At 34.3% G+C, this 13181-nt stretch overlaps 1 protein-coding gene across 1 annotated transcript; it reads left to right on the top strand.

Annotated features, from left to right (window-relative positions):
- Positions 1-8269: 8269 nt before the first annotated feature.
- Positions 8270-12530, top strand: LOC109213000 (cationic amino acid transporter 1-like). The gene is made up of 3 exons (XM_019376746.1): positions 8270-8384; positions 9180-9612; positions 10928-12530. Exons 2-3 carry the CDS (start codon positions 9189-9191, stop codon positions 12313-12315), a joined length of 1812 nt encoding a protein of 603 aa, XP_019232291.1. The 5' UTR covers positions 8270-8384; positions 9180-9188; the 3' UTR covers positions 12316-12530.
- The last annotated feature ends 651 nt before the right edge of the window (positions 12531-13181 follow it).

Raw genomic sequence — 13181 nt, forward strand, 5'->3', positions numbered from 1 at the left:
ACCTTGTTTTCTACTCGTTTTCAAAACTATAAATACCTGCACTTCTTCCCTTTCAAGGGAGGGGGAACATGAACAAGTCATCACTTCTTCTCTCAAAATACACTCTGATTTTCTTTAAAAAATATTCGAGTTCTCTGTACTCATAAGCTTAAGGTTCTTTTGATTGTGGCTTGGTTTGAAAGTATCCTTCTTCTCTTTGCTTGCTTCTTCTGCAACTGGTATGTTACCTTTGTTTAATTTCTGCCACTCCCCTATGTGTTTATTCTCCAGTTCATTCTTTATTGGGTTTACTGCTTCCATAATGTAAATTTTGCAAGTTGGTTTGTCTCTTTGCTATGCTCCTACAAGAATCCCTATCCCCCAATCCCTTTTGTATGTTGAGTTATGGTTTAGAAACATGACAACACTTTACATTGTTGTTCATGTATATGGACTGGACTCCCTGAGTCCTAAACTCTTTCAATTCCCATTCCCCTTTCCCCTTTATATGTATCTTGAGCTTAAGACCTTGGTCTGACAGTGTTCTAATCACTGTCTAGACCATAGTCTGACCTTCAATAGGTCTGTGCTCTTATTTGCTGGCTGAACAGTCTTGGTCAGGGGTGTGCCAGCCTACCTCATGGTTAGGTATGACCACCAGCCTGCCCTGGCATTCTTCCCCCTCCCTATTACACTTGCACTCATTCTTAGAACTTAAGTTCTGCCCATCTCTTGTGAGCCTTGCCTTGGGACCCCTGAGCTCCCTCTGAACTTGGACACTTGAGGGTTGGCTCTTCCACACTGCACTATAACTCATTCTGATTAATATCTTGGGTGTAAGCACTGCCTGGGGTTCCTGAAACCCCTTGGATCTCTGAAACACCCTAGACAAGAGAAGGCTTTGGAAATCTTGATCTCGGAAGTGGCTCAATCTCATATTATTAGACACTAAGTCTGAATTAGGCTGCTCGGATGTAGCTGATAGCTTCTGATGTACTTTTAATTTCAGTCTTGTTCTACTGGTTTGTAATGATTTGTATAAACTCATGGGGGTTTAGTGAAAAAGGGAGGGGTTACTTTTATGCACAAAGGGTAGAAAGTATACCTATAGGATTTTGTCTCTAATTTATGCAATTTCATACGTAGAAAGCATGTCTATAGGATTTAACTTCTGAATTCTGCAACTACGCATGTAGATACCATGCCTATAGGGGGTTTGCATCTCTGCATATAATAGCATCATTAGGCAAACAGATAGGTTTAATAATAAAGTGGCATATGTAGATATCTTGGTTTACAAGGCTTCCATTAGTATTTAAAAAGGTATCACGTATAGAAAGCATGCCTATAGGGATTTCGATACCAAAAAATTGTCTCACATTCAAAACAGTGTTGATTTTACTAAAATAAATGACTTTTCTTTCTAAACCTACTCGCATGAACTCTGGTAAACATTTCCCAATCGATCTGGATTCTGGAACTCGTTTAGTTGTTAAACCACGTACCCTTTTCTGAAACTTTTTGTTGCTCTGAAATTTTCTTTTAAAGTCAGCTTGTGTTTTAAAATCAGTAGTTCTATCCAACACATAGACAAAAAAGGGTTAACTAATCAACTGGATCAGTCTTAGACAACTGCATTCGAGTAAGCCTAATGTAGACTTCCTATCTAAAAATATGTGTTGAACCAGTCCGCTCATCGCTGTAATTTAATTTAAGACCAAACCAGTATGTGCAAGATGGCTTTATCTGATTCTAGGAGCTTTATTTGAGCCCTACTTGCTTATTTGCTTTCCCCTTTACTTGTATTATGTGTTTTGATTGACGCCTTAGTATTTTGTCCTTTAAAAACTCTCAAAAGGCCCCAAACCTCTCTCCCTTTAGGACTAGTAGTCCAAATGCCTCCGGGATTAATAGGATTGGGACGGGTACTAGCATGCAATAAGTAACGAGACATCCTGCGCTTTAATACCTTAATGGGGTGGGAAGGGTAGATATGGATATGATGACCACGCGATAACACCACGTGTATAAACGGTTACCGGGTGTTGTGTTGGGTGATCCATATTATTTATAAACATAGGACCCCCTCTCCCCTTTATCTTTTTACTTGTTTATTTCGAAAACTGCTTTTTCTCAAATTTCAGCTTCTTTAACTGCTACTTCCAGCAATTATGTAAAATTTCTCCCTCTTTTCACTCGTTTATTCTGAATTTTAAAACTACTTTCTTCTCAAATTTCAGCATCTTTAACTTTGTTTAATTTCAAATTATTTGCAACTATTACATGAAAACCCCATCGTATTTGTAATTCTTGCTTGTTTACTTGTTGTTTGCACTTAAAGTCACAATTGTAACATGGCCGGGAACCACACTAGTGGATCTTGAGGGGTGCCTAACACCTTCCCCTCGAGATAATTTTTAGCCCTTACCCGAACTCTGATTCTTCATCTCAAATTCTTCCTTAAAGTGTCCTAATGCACTGTGATCGTTAAGTGGCGACTCTTCAATTCCAAAATCCAATTTCCAAACGGGAATAGAGTTGTCTTTTCCAAAAAAATAGCGTAAACCCGATTTCTTGGGAAAAAGGGGGCGTCGACAGGTACACCTGCACGCCACCGCAGGCCTCAGAGTCACCTTCTATCCATTTTTACATTTTTCCTTCTTTACTAGATACAGTTGTATATGGATGACTTTAATACTGTCATAGAACTTGTGACTTGTAATTCGCCAGGTTCTGGGCTATTACATATACACTGAGCTGTGGAGATTTTTCCTTATATTAGTTGTTGGGTTTAGAGATATTTAAATTATTGTTTTAGTTATCTCTACGTGTTTGTTAGGCTTACCTTGTCTTAGAGACTATGTGCCGTCACGACATCGTACGGAGGGAAATCGGGATTGTGACATCCCCTCTATTATGTTCTAGTATTGTTTCTATTGAAATTCTACTGCACAGGTTATATTAGTGAGTATCTTTTAACTCAGAAGTCTTGTCACTACTTCACCAAGGTTAGTTAAGATACTTACTGGTACATGGGGTCGGTTGTACTCATACTACACTTCTGCACCTTGCGTGGGGATCTTGGAGCTAAGATGCGGTAGATGACGGAGTTAACACTTAAGATGTACCTTCCTTCCGAATTTAGCTACCACTTGTCCCTGGGTAATTTTAGAGTTTAATTCTGTTTATGTACATTTCAAAGAGAAGTTGTATTTATGATTAGTTTTTGCAAAAATCTAATCTTAGTAGCTCATGACTTGTACTACTATTTCTTGGGATATTGTTTGGAATTCAGTTATATCATTTGTTGGTCACTTTTATTTTAACTGTGTCGACTGTTATTGGGCTTACCTAGCGGGTTGGGTTAGGTGTCATCACGACTAGTTGAATTTTGGGTCGTGACATTGATGATATTCTTACGTGGTTAATTCTACATAAAATTAAAAAGAAGATAAACTTTTAGAAAAATGCTTTCATTATAGTTACAAAATTTAAATAAGGAAAAAACTACACGAGTGAAATTTTATTCAATTTTAGATTCCTAAATATTAGGAGTTTCTACATAGTTAGGAAGAATTTAATGAAAAAAATTTAGTATATTTTAAAGTCCTAAATATTAAGAAAATAAGTAAATTTACAATTACAAGTTTGTCCTATGTGAAACCTATTTTTAAAGGGTAAAAAAAGTGAATGATATTGTTAAATGGCTTCGTGCTTTAATATGGTATAAATTAATTGTGATCTCAAATTTTAATTCTATTTAAGGGTTGTCTACTGATTCTAGGTGTGCACCAAGCAATGTAAATAATTTAACTTATTTTGAGTATACTAATAATTATAATTATTGTTTTAAACATAATTTAGCTTTTATCATTATCTTTCTTTCTAGAATAAATTTTGTTGGATTTAAATATTACCAATCTAACAAAATTCTTCGTATGATAACTTTATCCAATAACATAGATCTCTTATTGTTTTTCATATTTTCCAATTTGAGTTCAATAGGAATAAGATGAATTTCATATTATGTACTTGAGCAAATATTGTTTTTAAGGTCATGAGAACGGAATATTGTTGCATGATATTTGAATACAAGTCAACATATTGTTCTATTCTGTCTGATATACTAAAGTAAATGCACAACTCATATATCGAAATTATAGGAAGACATTAGAATACTCTTGTGTGACATAAATTTTTCCTTTATTAAGTTGGCTAAATAGGCTGAATAGCTATCATTCAAGATAACTTGTACCTTTTAAAATTTATATTTTATAACTCAATTACATAATTAATAATATTCGTTTAATTTTTCTCATATTTAAATTCATCAATATGGGTTACACATGCAACGCGCGTACTCTAAAGGTAGCACTTGTAAAAACATTCTAGATTTTAAATTTTTTATGAGTTTTTTTTTAATCTTTTCAATTTTTTTAAACTTTTAATGTACATTTTATATTTTTTGTGTTACTAGTCTCTAAGCACGTGCATTGCACGTGAACCCCTACCAATCATTACAACATTAAAAAGGAAATATTACAAATTTACCACGAGGCAATTGAAGCTACATTATGTCATGAGCATGATTCTACTTTAGTGGCTTAATACTTAATTTTAAATGTCATTTGAACCAGTAAAGGTATCAACAATTAAATTAAGTCAGTAAAATGTTATTTATAATTTTGACAATTTCATGTTATGAGTTATAAATATATTACTTCGTTTATCTCGTATGCCATGATATTTTGATTTAAATTTCTTTCTACCCTTTTGGTTATTCTATCCATAGCGAAATTGTATCGAAATTAATATTCCTCTTAATAGGAAGTGTTGTTCAAATAAATAAATAAAAAACCTGCTCCAAAAAATAAAGTCCAAGTTAGGATCTAATTATTTGTAAACATGCCAAACTTAATGGAGTATATGATAGACCAAGAAATGTAAAACAATACTTTATCATAAACTCTTTCAACCAATCAAAGATCAGGCATAAGCCCGATCACACAAAAATCCGGGAGAAATTCAAAAATAGCCAGATTTACAAGTGGTCACTCAAAAATAGTCACGCTTTCAAAAGAAATCGAAATTTAGCCACTTTTCATGTAAAGATAAATCTGAGCGAAAATACTGTTCAAAACACGGAAAATACGCCAGTATATTATGCTGGAACTTTCCGTGTGTTGGAGTGAAGTTCATACACAGGTGCACCAAACTCCAGTATATTATGCTGGACCGGTCTCTGTTGCAGCAAAATAGTGGTTATTTTTCAATGACTTGATAAATGCTGGCTATTTTTGAGTGACCAGCCCGAAAACTGGCCAGCCCGTGCTATCACTACTAGAAATCCGGTAAAAAGCGACCACAAAAAGCGACCAAAGTTGGTCTCTTATAGGCCTAAAAGCGACCAAAAAGCGACCAAACATGCCTGGTCGTTGTATTGCTGGTCCCTTTAGTTTAGGGACCAAAGTTGGTCGCTAAATAGCGACCAACTTTAGTCTCTAAGGTAAAAGGACCAAATATTCGGATAAAGACTATAGCGACCAACTTTGGTCGCTTTTTTATTTTAATAATATAATTTTTGCGACCAAAGTTGGTCTCTAAACGTAAAATACGTTTTTTATTTATTTATTATTAATCATAAAAAAGCGACCAACTTTGGTCTCTAATTCAAATATTATATTTTAAAATCTGGAAAATAGAGACCAAGGTTGGTCGCTTTTTTACTAATTTTTTTTAAAAAATTAGCGACAAAAGTTGGTCGCTAAATTCAAGAATTTAATTTTTTTCCAAACATTGTTTTTTTGAATACATCAACTTTTATTGAGATGAAAGAAAATATTATTTGGTCGTTTTATCAAATTACATTAAAAAAAAACAGAAATCATATTTTTTTTCAACTAAAAATTCTTTCATCTAAATTAATTCAAATAAAATTTTCTGATGGTTAAACTAAAATTCTAAAATTTCGGTTTTTTCAAAAACATTTTTGCAAAAACTGAAAGAAGAATTTTGGACAACATTCTCTTCATAATAAACGCCCCCCTTAATTAATTGCATAAGGCTATTAATAATTTAATATGACAAAAAGCAGATATAATAAATACTCATCATTTAGTGCTAAAATAGAATATATCAAAAATGACAACCGAAATCTCTATGTTGCTGAAGTTCTCATTGGCTCTACACTTTTGGATGGGTGTATTTTGCTTGTTTGTTGCATTTATAGTGGAATTTTTGGTTTTCGGATTGGTAATGAGGACCCTTGAATTTTGATATAATCTACGGTGCAGGATTCACTATAAGCAATCCAGGTCATTTTGAATTGACCAATGGGAAGGGAGGGTTAGTTTGAATTTTGGTAAAAGCATAATCTTCTCGCCTGGAAAGGATAAGCTTTTCCCAATGTGATTTTCTTTTACATAATTAATAATTTAATATAGGTAAGGGAAAACTCCAATTTCATTAAGATATAAATAAAGGTTACTGAATACTAATAAATCAATTACTTTGTGGCCTCGTGAACATTTTTCAGAATTTTATTAGCTTTTTGCTCTTCTGGTTCAGATACTTAGTTTATAGTATAGTGTAAGTATATATATATATATATATATATATTTGATATAATATTAGCTAATGCACTGATACTTAGTGTATAGTATAGTGTAAGTATATATATATAAAAGCTATATTCGATATAATATTAGCTAATGTACTGATACTTAGTGCATAGTATAGTATATGTTAGTATGTGTATATATATAACACACACACTTCGTGCTACTTTAACTACATATATAGCATGTTATATATAGTACATGATACTGTATTCATTATTTGTATTGTAACAGAGTTAATGAATTACATTCATTTATCACTAGGTTATAAGTCGATGATTCAATTTACATATATATATATATATATATATATATAAAACACACGCTTCGTTGTACTACTTTAACTACATATATAGCATGTTACAGTATATTTTAGTGTATTCATCCCTTGTATTACAAAAATGTTAACGGATTACATTTATATTATTAAGATAGTAAATACAAAAGTGATATTTAATTTTGACCAATGTTGACCTAAAAAGAGATCAACTTTGGTCGCTAATTATCCAAAAATTCAAATTAGCGAACAAAATTGGTCGCTAAATACTCAGAAAATTAAAGTTAGCGACCAACGTTGGTCGCTACGTTTAAATAGATTTATTTATATTNCCAGATTAGCGACCAAAGTTGGTCTCTATCTGCTTCCCCTTTAGTTAGCGACCAACTTTGGTCGCTAACTTTGAATTATATTTATTTATATTTTATAATTTTTTTAAATAATAAAATAATTATTAAAATTTTATAACTGGGTCCCAGATTAGCGACCAAAGTTGGTCTCTATCTGCTTCCCCTTTCGTGAGAGACCAACTTTGGTCCCTAATTTTGAATTATATTTATTTATATTTTATAATTTTTTAAAATAATAATATAATTATTAAAATTTTATTAGTGGGTCCCACTTTAGCGACCAAAGTTGGTCGCTAATTTTAGTATTTCTTTGACCAAGCAAGTCTGACCAGTCCGGTCAATATTTTAACCAAATTGGCGACCAACTTTGGTCGCTAATGTATTTAAAATAATTATTTAATTATTTTCTCCAATATAGCGACCAACGTTGGTCGCTTTTCTTGACTGACCAATTTTGGTCGCCAACTTTTGGTGCTTTTTTCCAGATTTTTAGTAGTGTTTGTGAGGACCATGATAAGGTGGCTCACAAGTCATAACTTAAGTCTAAATCTCCTCTCAATTGCTATCTTATCTTATTATTGCTAAAGATTGAAAGACTATAAGGCGGGAGAGAAGGCCGAACAACCAATCAACTTATACTTTTATTTATGCAGAAAAGTTGCAATTGACTACGATGATTATCAAAGAAAATGCACCAAAAACATATAGATATAGGCACAACAGAAAGATAACTAATGTTTGTACAAAAAGATTATTTGCACGTGATCTTTGCATCAAAGTAAAAATAATCCTTTGTAGTTCTTTATACTTGAGATTATGCTATATTATTAATTTATAGATTAACAATTTTAAAAATCCATGAGGTTACATCAAGTAAAACTTGAAGAAAAAGAAACTGCTCGCTAAAACGGTTTATGTAGTTAATAGTCTCAATTGATATCACCGTTAATTACTCTGTGGCTCTCCACCATTTTCTCTTTTTTCAACATATTGCAAAACTGTCAATAGTATTGTGCACTTGGTTGGTTATAGTGTAAGATCCTCTTTCTACGTCCACTGAAAGCCGCCAACATTTTCTTCTCTCTCTCTCTCTACAGTAATCCTACTGACCTGCCGCTGCTCATCGGAAACCTGCTCATCCTCCACCGGCGGTCTCCACCGGTAGACCTCAGTTGTAGCATTATACGAAATTTTTCTTCTTATAATCTTTTTTTGTTATGTGCTGAAATGTTGCATGGTTGTGCCTTTGTGAAATGCTTTATCGTTAAATTCTTTTTTTTTTTGTTTAACCATTGAACCTCACTTGCTCGACCAATTTGGATTCGTGTAACGAAAGGGAAACATCTCTTTATCACAAGTTCTCTCTATTCTAGGGTTTGAATTCGAAACCTCTAATTAAGAATGGAGGGATTTCGACAATCTCACAAAGTACACTAATTGGTGGTTAATGTTGCATGTTTGTTGTGCCTTACGTGAAATGCGATATGGTTAAATTCTACTTGCAATTGAATATGCTTCTTCTTTCTTTTTTTTTGGGAGGGTGGTAATTGCTTTTATTAGGAACTTATTGAACATGAGATAATGAGAAAATTATTTTGTCAATTGCTGATTAGATGGTGCCTTATTGAATTTGCTACATAACATGGTATAGGCGTTTAAAAACTTCGATTTATTCTCAACAAGAAGAGATATGCTAATACATGCTTAGTTATCAATTTGCTTCAACATTCTTTTCCTTTATCAAATGCAATGTCATCTCCATGATAAAAATGGAAAAAAAGATTTTGGACAATAAGTCAATTATAAGGTAATTATTGGCAAATCTTGTTTATAAGCATTTGTAGATAACCTGATAAAAATGGTGTGATTAACATGTTATCATATGTTTAACCAACCCAATCATGCAAGAAAAATTGAAACTGCCAGTATATAACTTAAATAGACTTGGAAATGCAGGGATAGAAAATGGGGGAAGGGGAAGAAGGACACGGTTCGTCGACTGCTGGAGGAATAAGGAGAAGAGGATGTACACTTTCAAAGGATGATTTTCTGCCAGAGGAATCATTCAAGAGCTGGGGAAATTATGTAAATGCGTTGAGTAATACACCAGCTCGGCTTTATGATCGAGTTGTGACACGTTCTGATGAGCAAGAAGAGATGGATGCCAAGGCAAGAAGTGTTAACCAAATGAAGAGGAGCTTGAATTGGTGGGATCTCATGTGGTTTGGTTTAGGTGCACTTGTTGGTGCTGGAATATTTGTTCTTACTGGTCTTGAAGCTCGTACTGATGCTGGTCCAGCAGTTGTCCTAGCTTATGTTATTTCTGGGGTCTCAGCTATGTTAGCTGTCTTTTGCTACACTGAGTTTGCTGTGGAGATTCCAGTGGCAGGTATGTAAAGTCACCTATCTGTATTTTGCTAACTAGTAAAAGAATATTTACTTTATCAGGTCATCGAAGATAAAAAGGCACGATTAGTAACTTGGAAAATAAGACAGATTATCTCTATAGTAGCTTAAAATACATTGATTCTGTAAAAAAATCTTTGCACTATCATGTATGTATATAAGAAAATCCGTTTTTTAATGTACATTAGTTACTTAAACTCTTGATGAGCGATATCCATCTTCAATACCTTTTGATTAGACTTTGTCCATATCCTTTTGACACTCGTTCACCTTACCTTTTATTCTGGTAAATTGTGGTGCTTAATGATTTATGAGCCCTGTGGGATCATCCCTCTCCTTGATTTCCTAATAAGTTTTTGTAATAGTTGAAAGTATCCTAAAACCACGAATAAAGAAAATTAACTATAACATCTCAGAACTTTTTGTAAATTAGGTGAACTAAAGAGAAAGAACTTAATTCCCTGAAGTGCAATATTACTGATTAACCAATCTTCATGTTTATAACCTCCATTTGCCAAGAAACCCATATATTTATTTATCTCCCTCCAGACATGCTTAACAGTTACCACATTGACTTGTAGCAAAAATCTACAATCAATAACTGTCCTAAAGGGATGATCTTCTTTCGATCATAAGTTCCACAGTAAGTAGACAATCTGTGTCCACGTTTAACTCTTTGTATTCATTTTCTTTTGCCAATTTAAGATCTTGTTTTAATACTCGCCCTGTTGAGGTTAGATGTAGCTTCTTTTCTGGATATGTCGACATGCAGTTTTCATGATCATCTCCAAAGACACTGTGAAAAGCAATATCTCCAGTTTTATTCTGAACAATCCCATATGAGCACATTTATACGTACACTTCCACACTCACTTTCCATTAGAATTTTTGCAGCAAGCAAGTCAAAAGTTTCAGAACTGTACAGAGTTGCAGTTAAAAGACAAACATTTCGCCTGTATACTGGTATTGTAGCCACAAGCCACGATATGGGCAGGGGCGAGTGTTTGAGCACCAATCTTATAATTCTTTTCTGACATAAAGTGCAATTTTGAGGAAGGTACCTTGAGATTGAGAGAATGGGAAAGAAAAGAAATGGAAGGGATATGAACCTTCATTCATTAATTAGAGAACACTATTTTTTTCTATTCTTATCTTCTTCTTGATTTGTTGACAATGATTTCTCCAACTTGTTTCATAAATATGCAATTTTTTCTTCTTCTTATGCTCAAATGCTTTCGTTATGTCAATTAAGTTTATGAAACAAAATTCTCATACAAAAGGTTTAACATCTTTGATAGGTGGTTCATTTGCTTACTTAAGGGTGGAGCTCGGCGACTTTGTAGCATTTATAGCAGCTGGTAACATACTTCTTGAATATGTGATTGGTTCAGCCGCAATGGCTCGCTCATGGACTTCCTATTTTGCCACTCTTTGTGGCCGCCAACCTGACGATTTCCGGATCGTGGTAAATTCTCTAGCAGAAGGCTACAATCGCCTTGATCCAATAGCCATCGGTGTTTGCATTATAATTTCCATCATTGCATGTAATAGCACCAAAGCTTCTTCTAGGATCAACTATATTGCATCAGTTGTTCATGTCCTAATCCTCCTCTTCATCATTGTTGCTGGTTTAATCCATGCGGATACCAAAAACTTCACCCCCTTTATGCCATTTGGTCCTCGTGGTGTATTCAAAGCATCGGCTGTATTGTTCTTCGCTTATACTGGTTTTGATGCTGTTTCAACTATGGCCGAGGAAACCAAGAATCCTGCTAGGGACATCCCTATTGGCCTAGTTGGTTCTGTTTTATTGACCACTGTGTTGTATTGTGCATTGGCTGCTGTTCTTTGTCTTATGCAATCGTACAAGAATATCGATGTCAACGCCCCGTTTTCAGTTGCATTTGAGGCTGTTGGTTTAGGCTGGGGAAAGTATGTGGTTGCTGCAGGTGCATTAAAAGGGATGACCTCTGTTTTGCTAGTGAACTGTGTAGGCCAAGCTCGTTATCTAACGCACATTTCCAGAACTCACATGATGCCCCCTTGGTTTTCTTATGTAAATACAAAATCAGGAACACCAGCCAATGCCACTATATTCATGATGACATCTAGTGCACTTCTTGCATTATTTACAAGTCTTGATATTCTTTCAAACCTTTTGTCTATCTCCACACTCTTTATCTTCATTCTTGTGGCACTTGCTCTTCTTGTTCGACGTTACTATGTCACTAACGTGACCACTAAAGAGAATCGAAACAAGCTCCTCGTGTTACTTGCACTCATTGTGGCATCATCTATTGGCACTGCTACTATTTGGGGTGTTACAGATGATTGGAAAGGATATTGTGTCACATTGCCAATATGGTTCTTGGCAACTGCTGGAATATCAATTTTGGTGCCAAAAGCTAGGAGTCCAAAGGTATGGGGTGTACCTTTGGTACCATGGGTACCATCTGCATCCATTGCCATAAATTTCTTTCTTCTAGCTTCCATGGATAAGGATTCTTTTATACGGTTCGCGGTTTGGACTGTCCTTTTGTTGGTATATTATGTGCTCTTGGGGTTGCATGCCTCTTATGACACTGCCAAGGAGCTTGAGAAGAATGCAGAATGGGGAAAAGTTGAAGGAGGAAATGCTTCTTCACTTACAAATGCTGGAGATACCAAAAGTGAGCCAAGTAAATAAATTAGGCTCTATTTAGCATTTCATAATTTTGTTCTATCCAATTCTTTTATTTTTTTAATTTTCTTTTCGGTTGAATTTCTAGCCTACATGTTGAATTTTTTTTACATCTGAGAATTTGGATTAGGTGAAACGGTGCTATAGTTTTTTCCTGTAAATTTGAATTGTATAGAAAAAAAAATTGTGTTCTATAAGAGATCTATGGCTCATTCATCTTTCTTCCTTCTTTATTTCACTCAAACAATCGTTAAAATAGCACGGTATAGACAGTTTTCGGACTGGTCATTTAAAAATAGCCAGCGTTTACCAAGTCAATGAAAAATAGCCACTATTTTGCTGCAGCAGAGATCGGTCCAGCATAATATACTGGAGTTCGGTGCACCTGTGTAAGAACTCCAGCATATTATGCTGGACCGGTATACTTGCTGGAACTCCAGTATATTATGCTGGAGTTCTAGTGTACTTATACTGGAACTCCATCATATTATGCTGAAGTTCCAGCATACTTATCTTGGAACTCCAGTATAATATGCTGGAGTTCAAGTATACTTATGCTGGAACTCCAGCATAATATACTGGCGTATTTTTCCAGGTTTTGAACAGTGTTTTCGCTCAAATTTATCTTTACATGAAAAGTGGCTAAATATCGACTACTTTTGAAACTGGGTTATTTTTGAACGACCAGTTGTAAATCTGGCTATTTTTGAATTTCACCCCAAACAATCCTTAAAAGTCTTATAATCTTAAAAAATGAATAAATAAAACGGTTATTTTACAGAAAGTAAAGGACATCTAGTAATACTAGAATGCTATTTGATCAATAATGTATTTCAGGAAGAAATTCAAAATAGCCAGATTTACCACTGGTC

This window comes from Nicotiana attenuata, unplaced genomic scaffold (genome assembly GCF_001879085.1).
Source record: "Nicotiana attenuata strain UT unplaced genomic scaffold, NIATTr2, whole genome shotgun sequence".
Classification (NCBI taxonomy): domain Eukaryota; kingdom Viridiplantae; phylum Streptophyta; class Magnoliopsida; order Solanales; family Solanaceae; genus Nicotiana; species Nicotiana attenuata.

What these genes read in the sequence shown, in the direction of transcription:
- LOC109213000 (XM_019376746.1), top strand. Translation starts at nt 9,189, where the DNA reads ATGGGGGAAGGGGAAGAAGGACACGGTTCGTCGACTGCTGGAGGAATA. An exon ending in TGTGGAGATTCCAGTGGCAG is followed by an intron (nt 9,613 to 10,927) that starts GTATGTAAAGTC and finishes CATCTTTGATAG; the next exon opens with GTGGTTCATTTGCTTACTTA.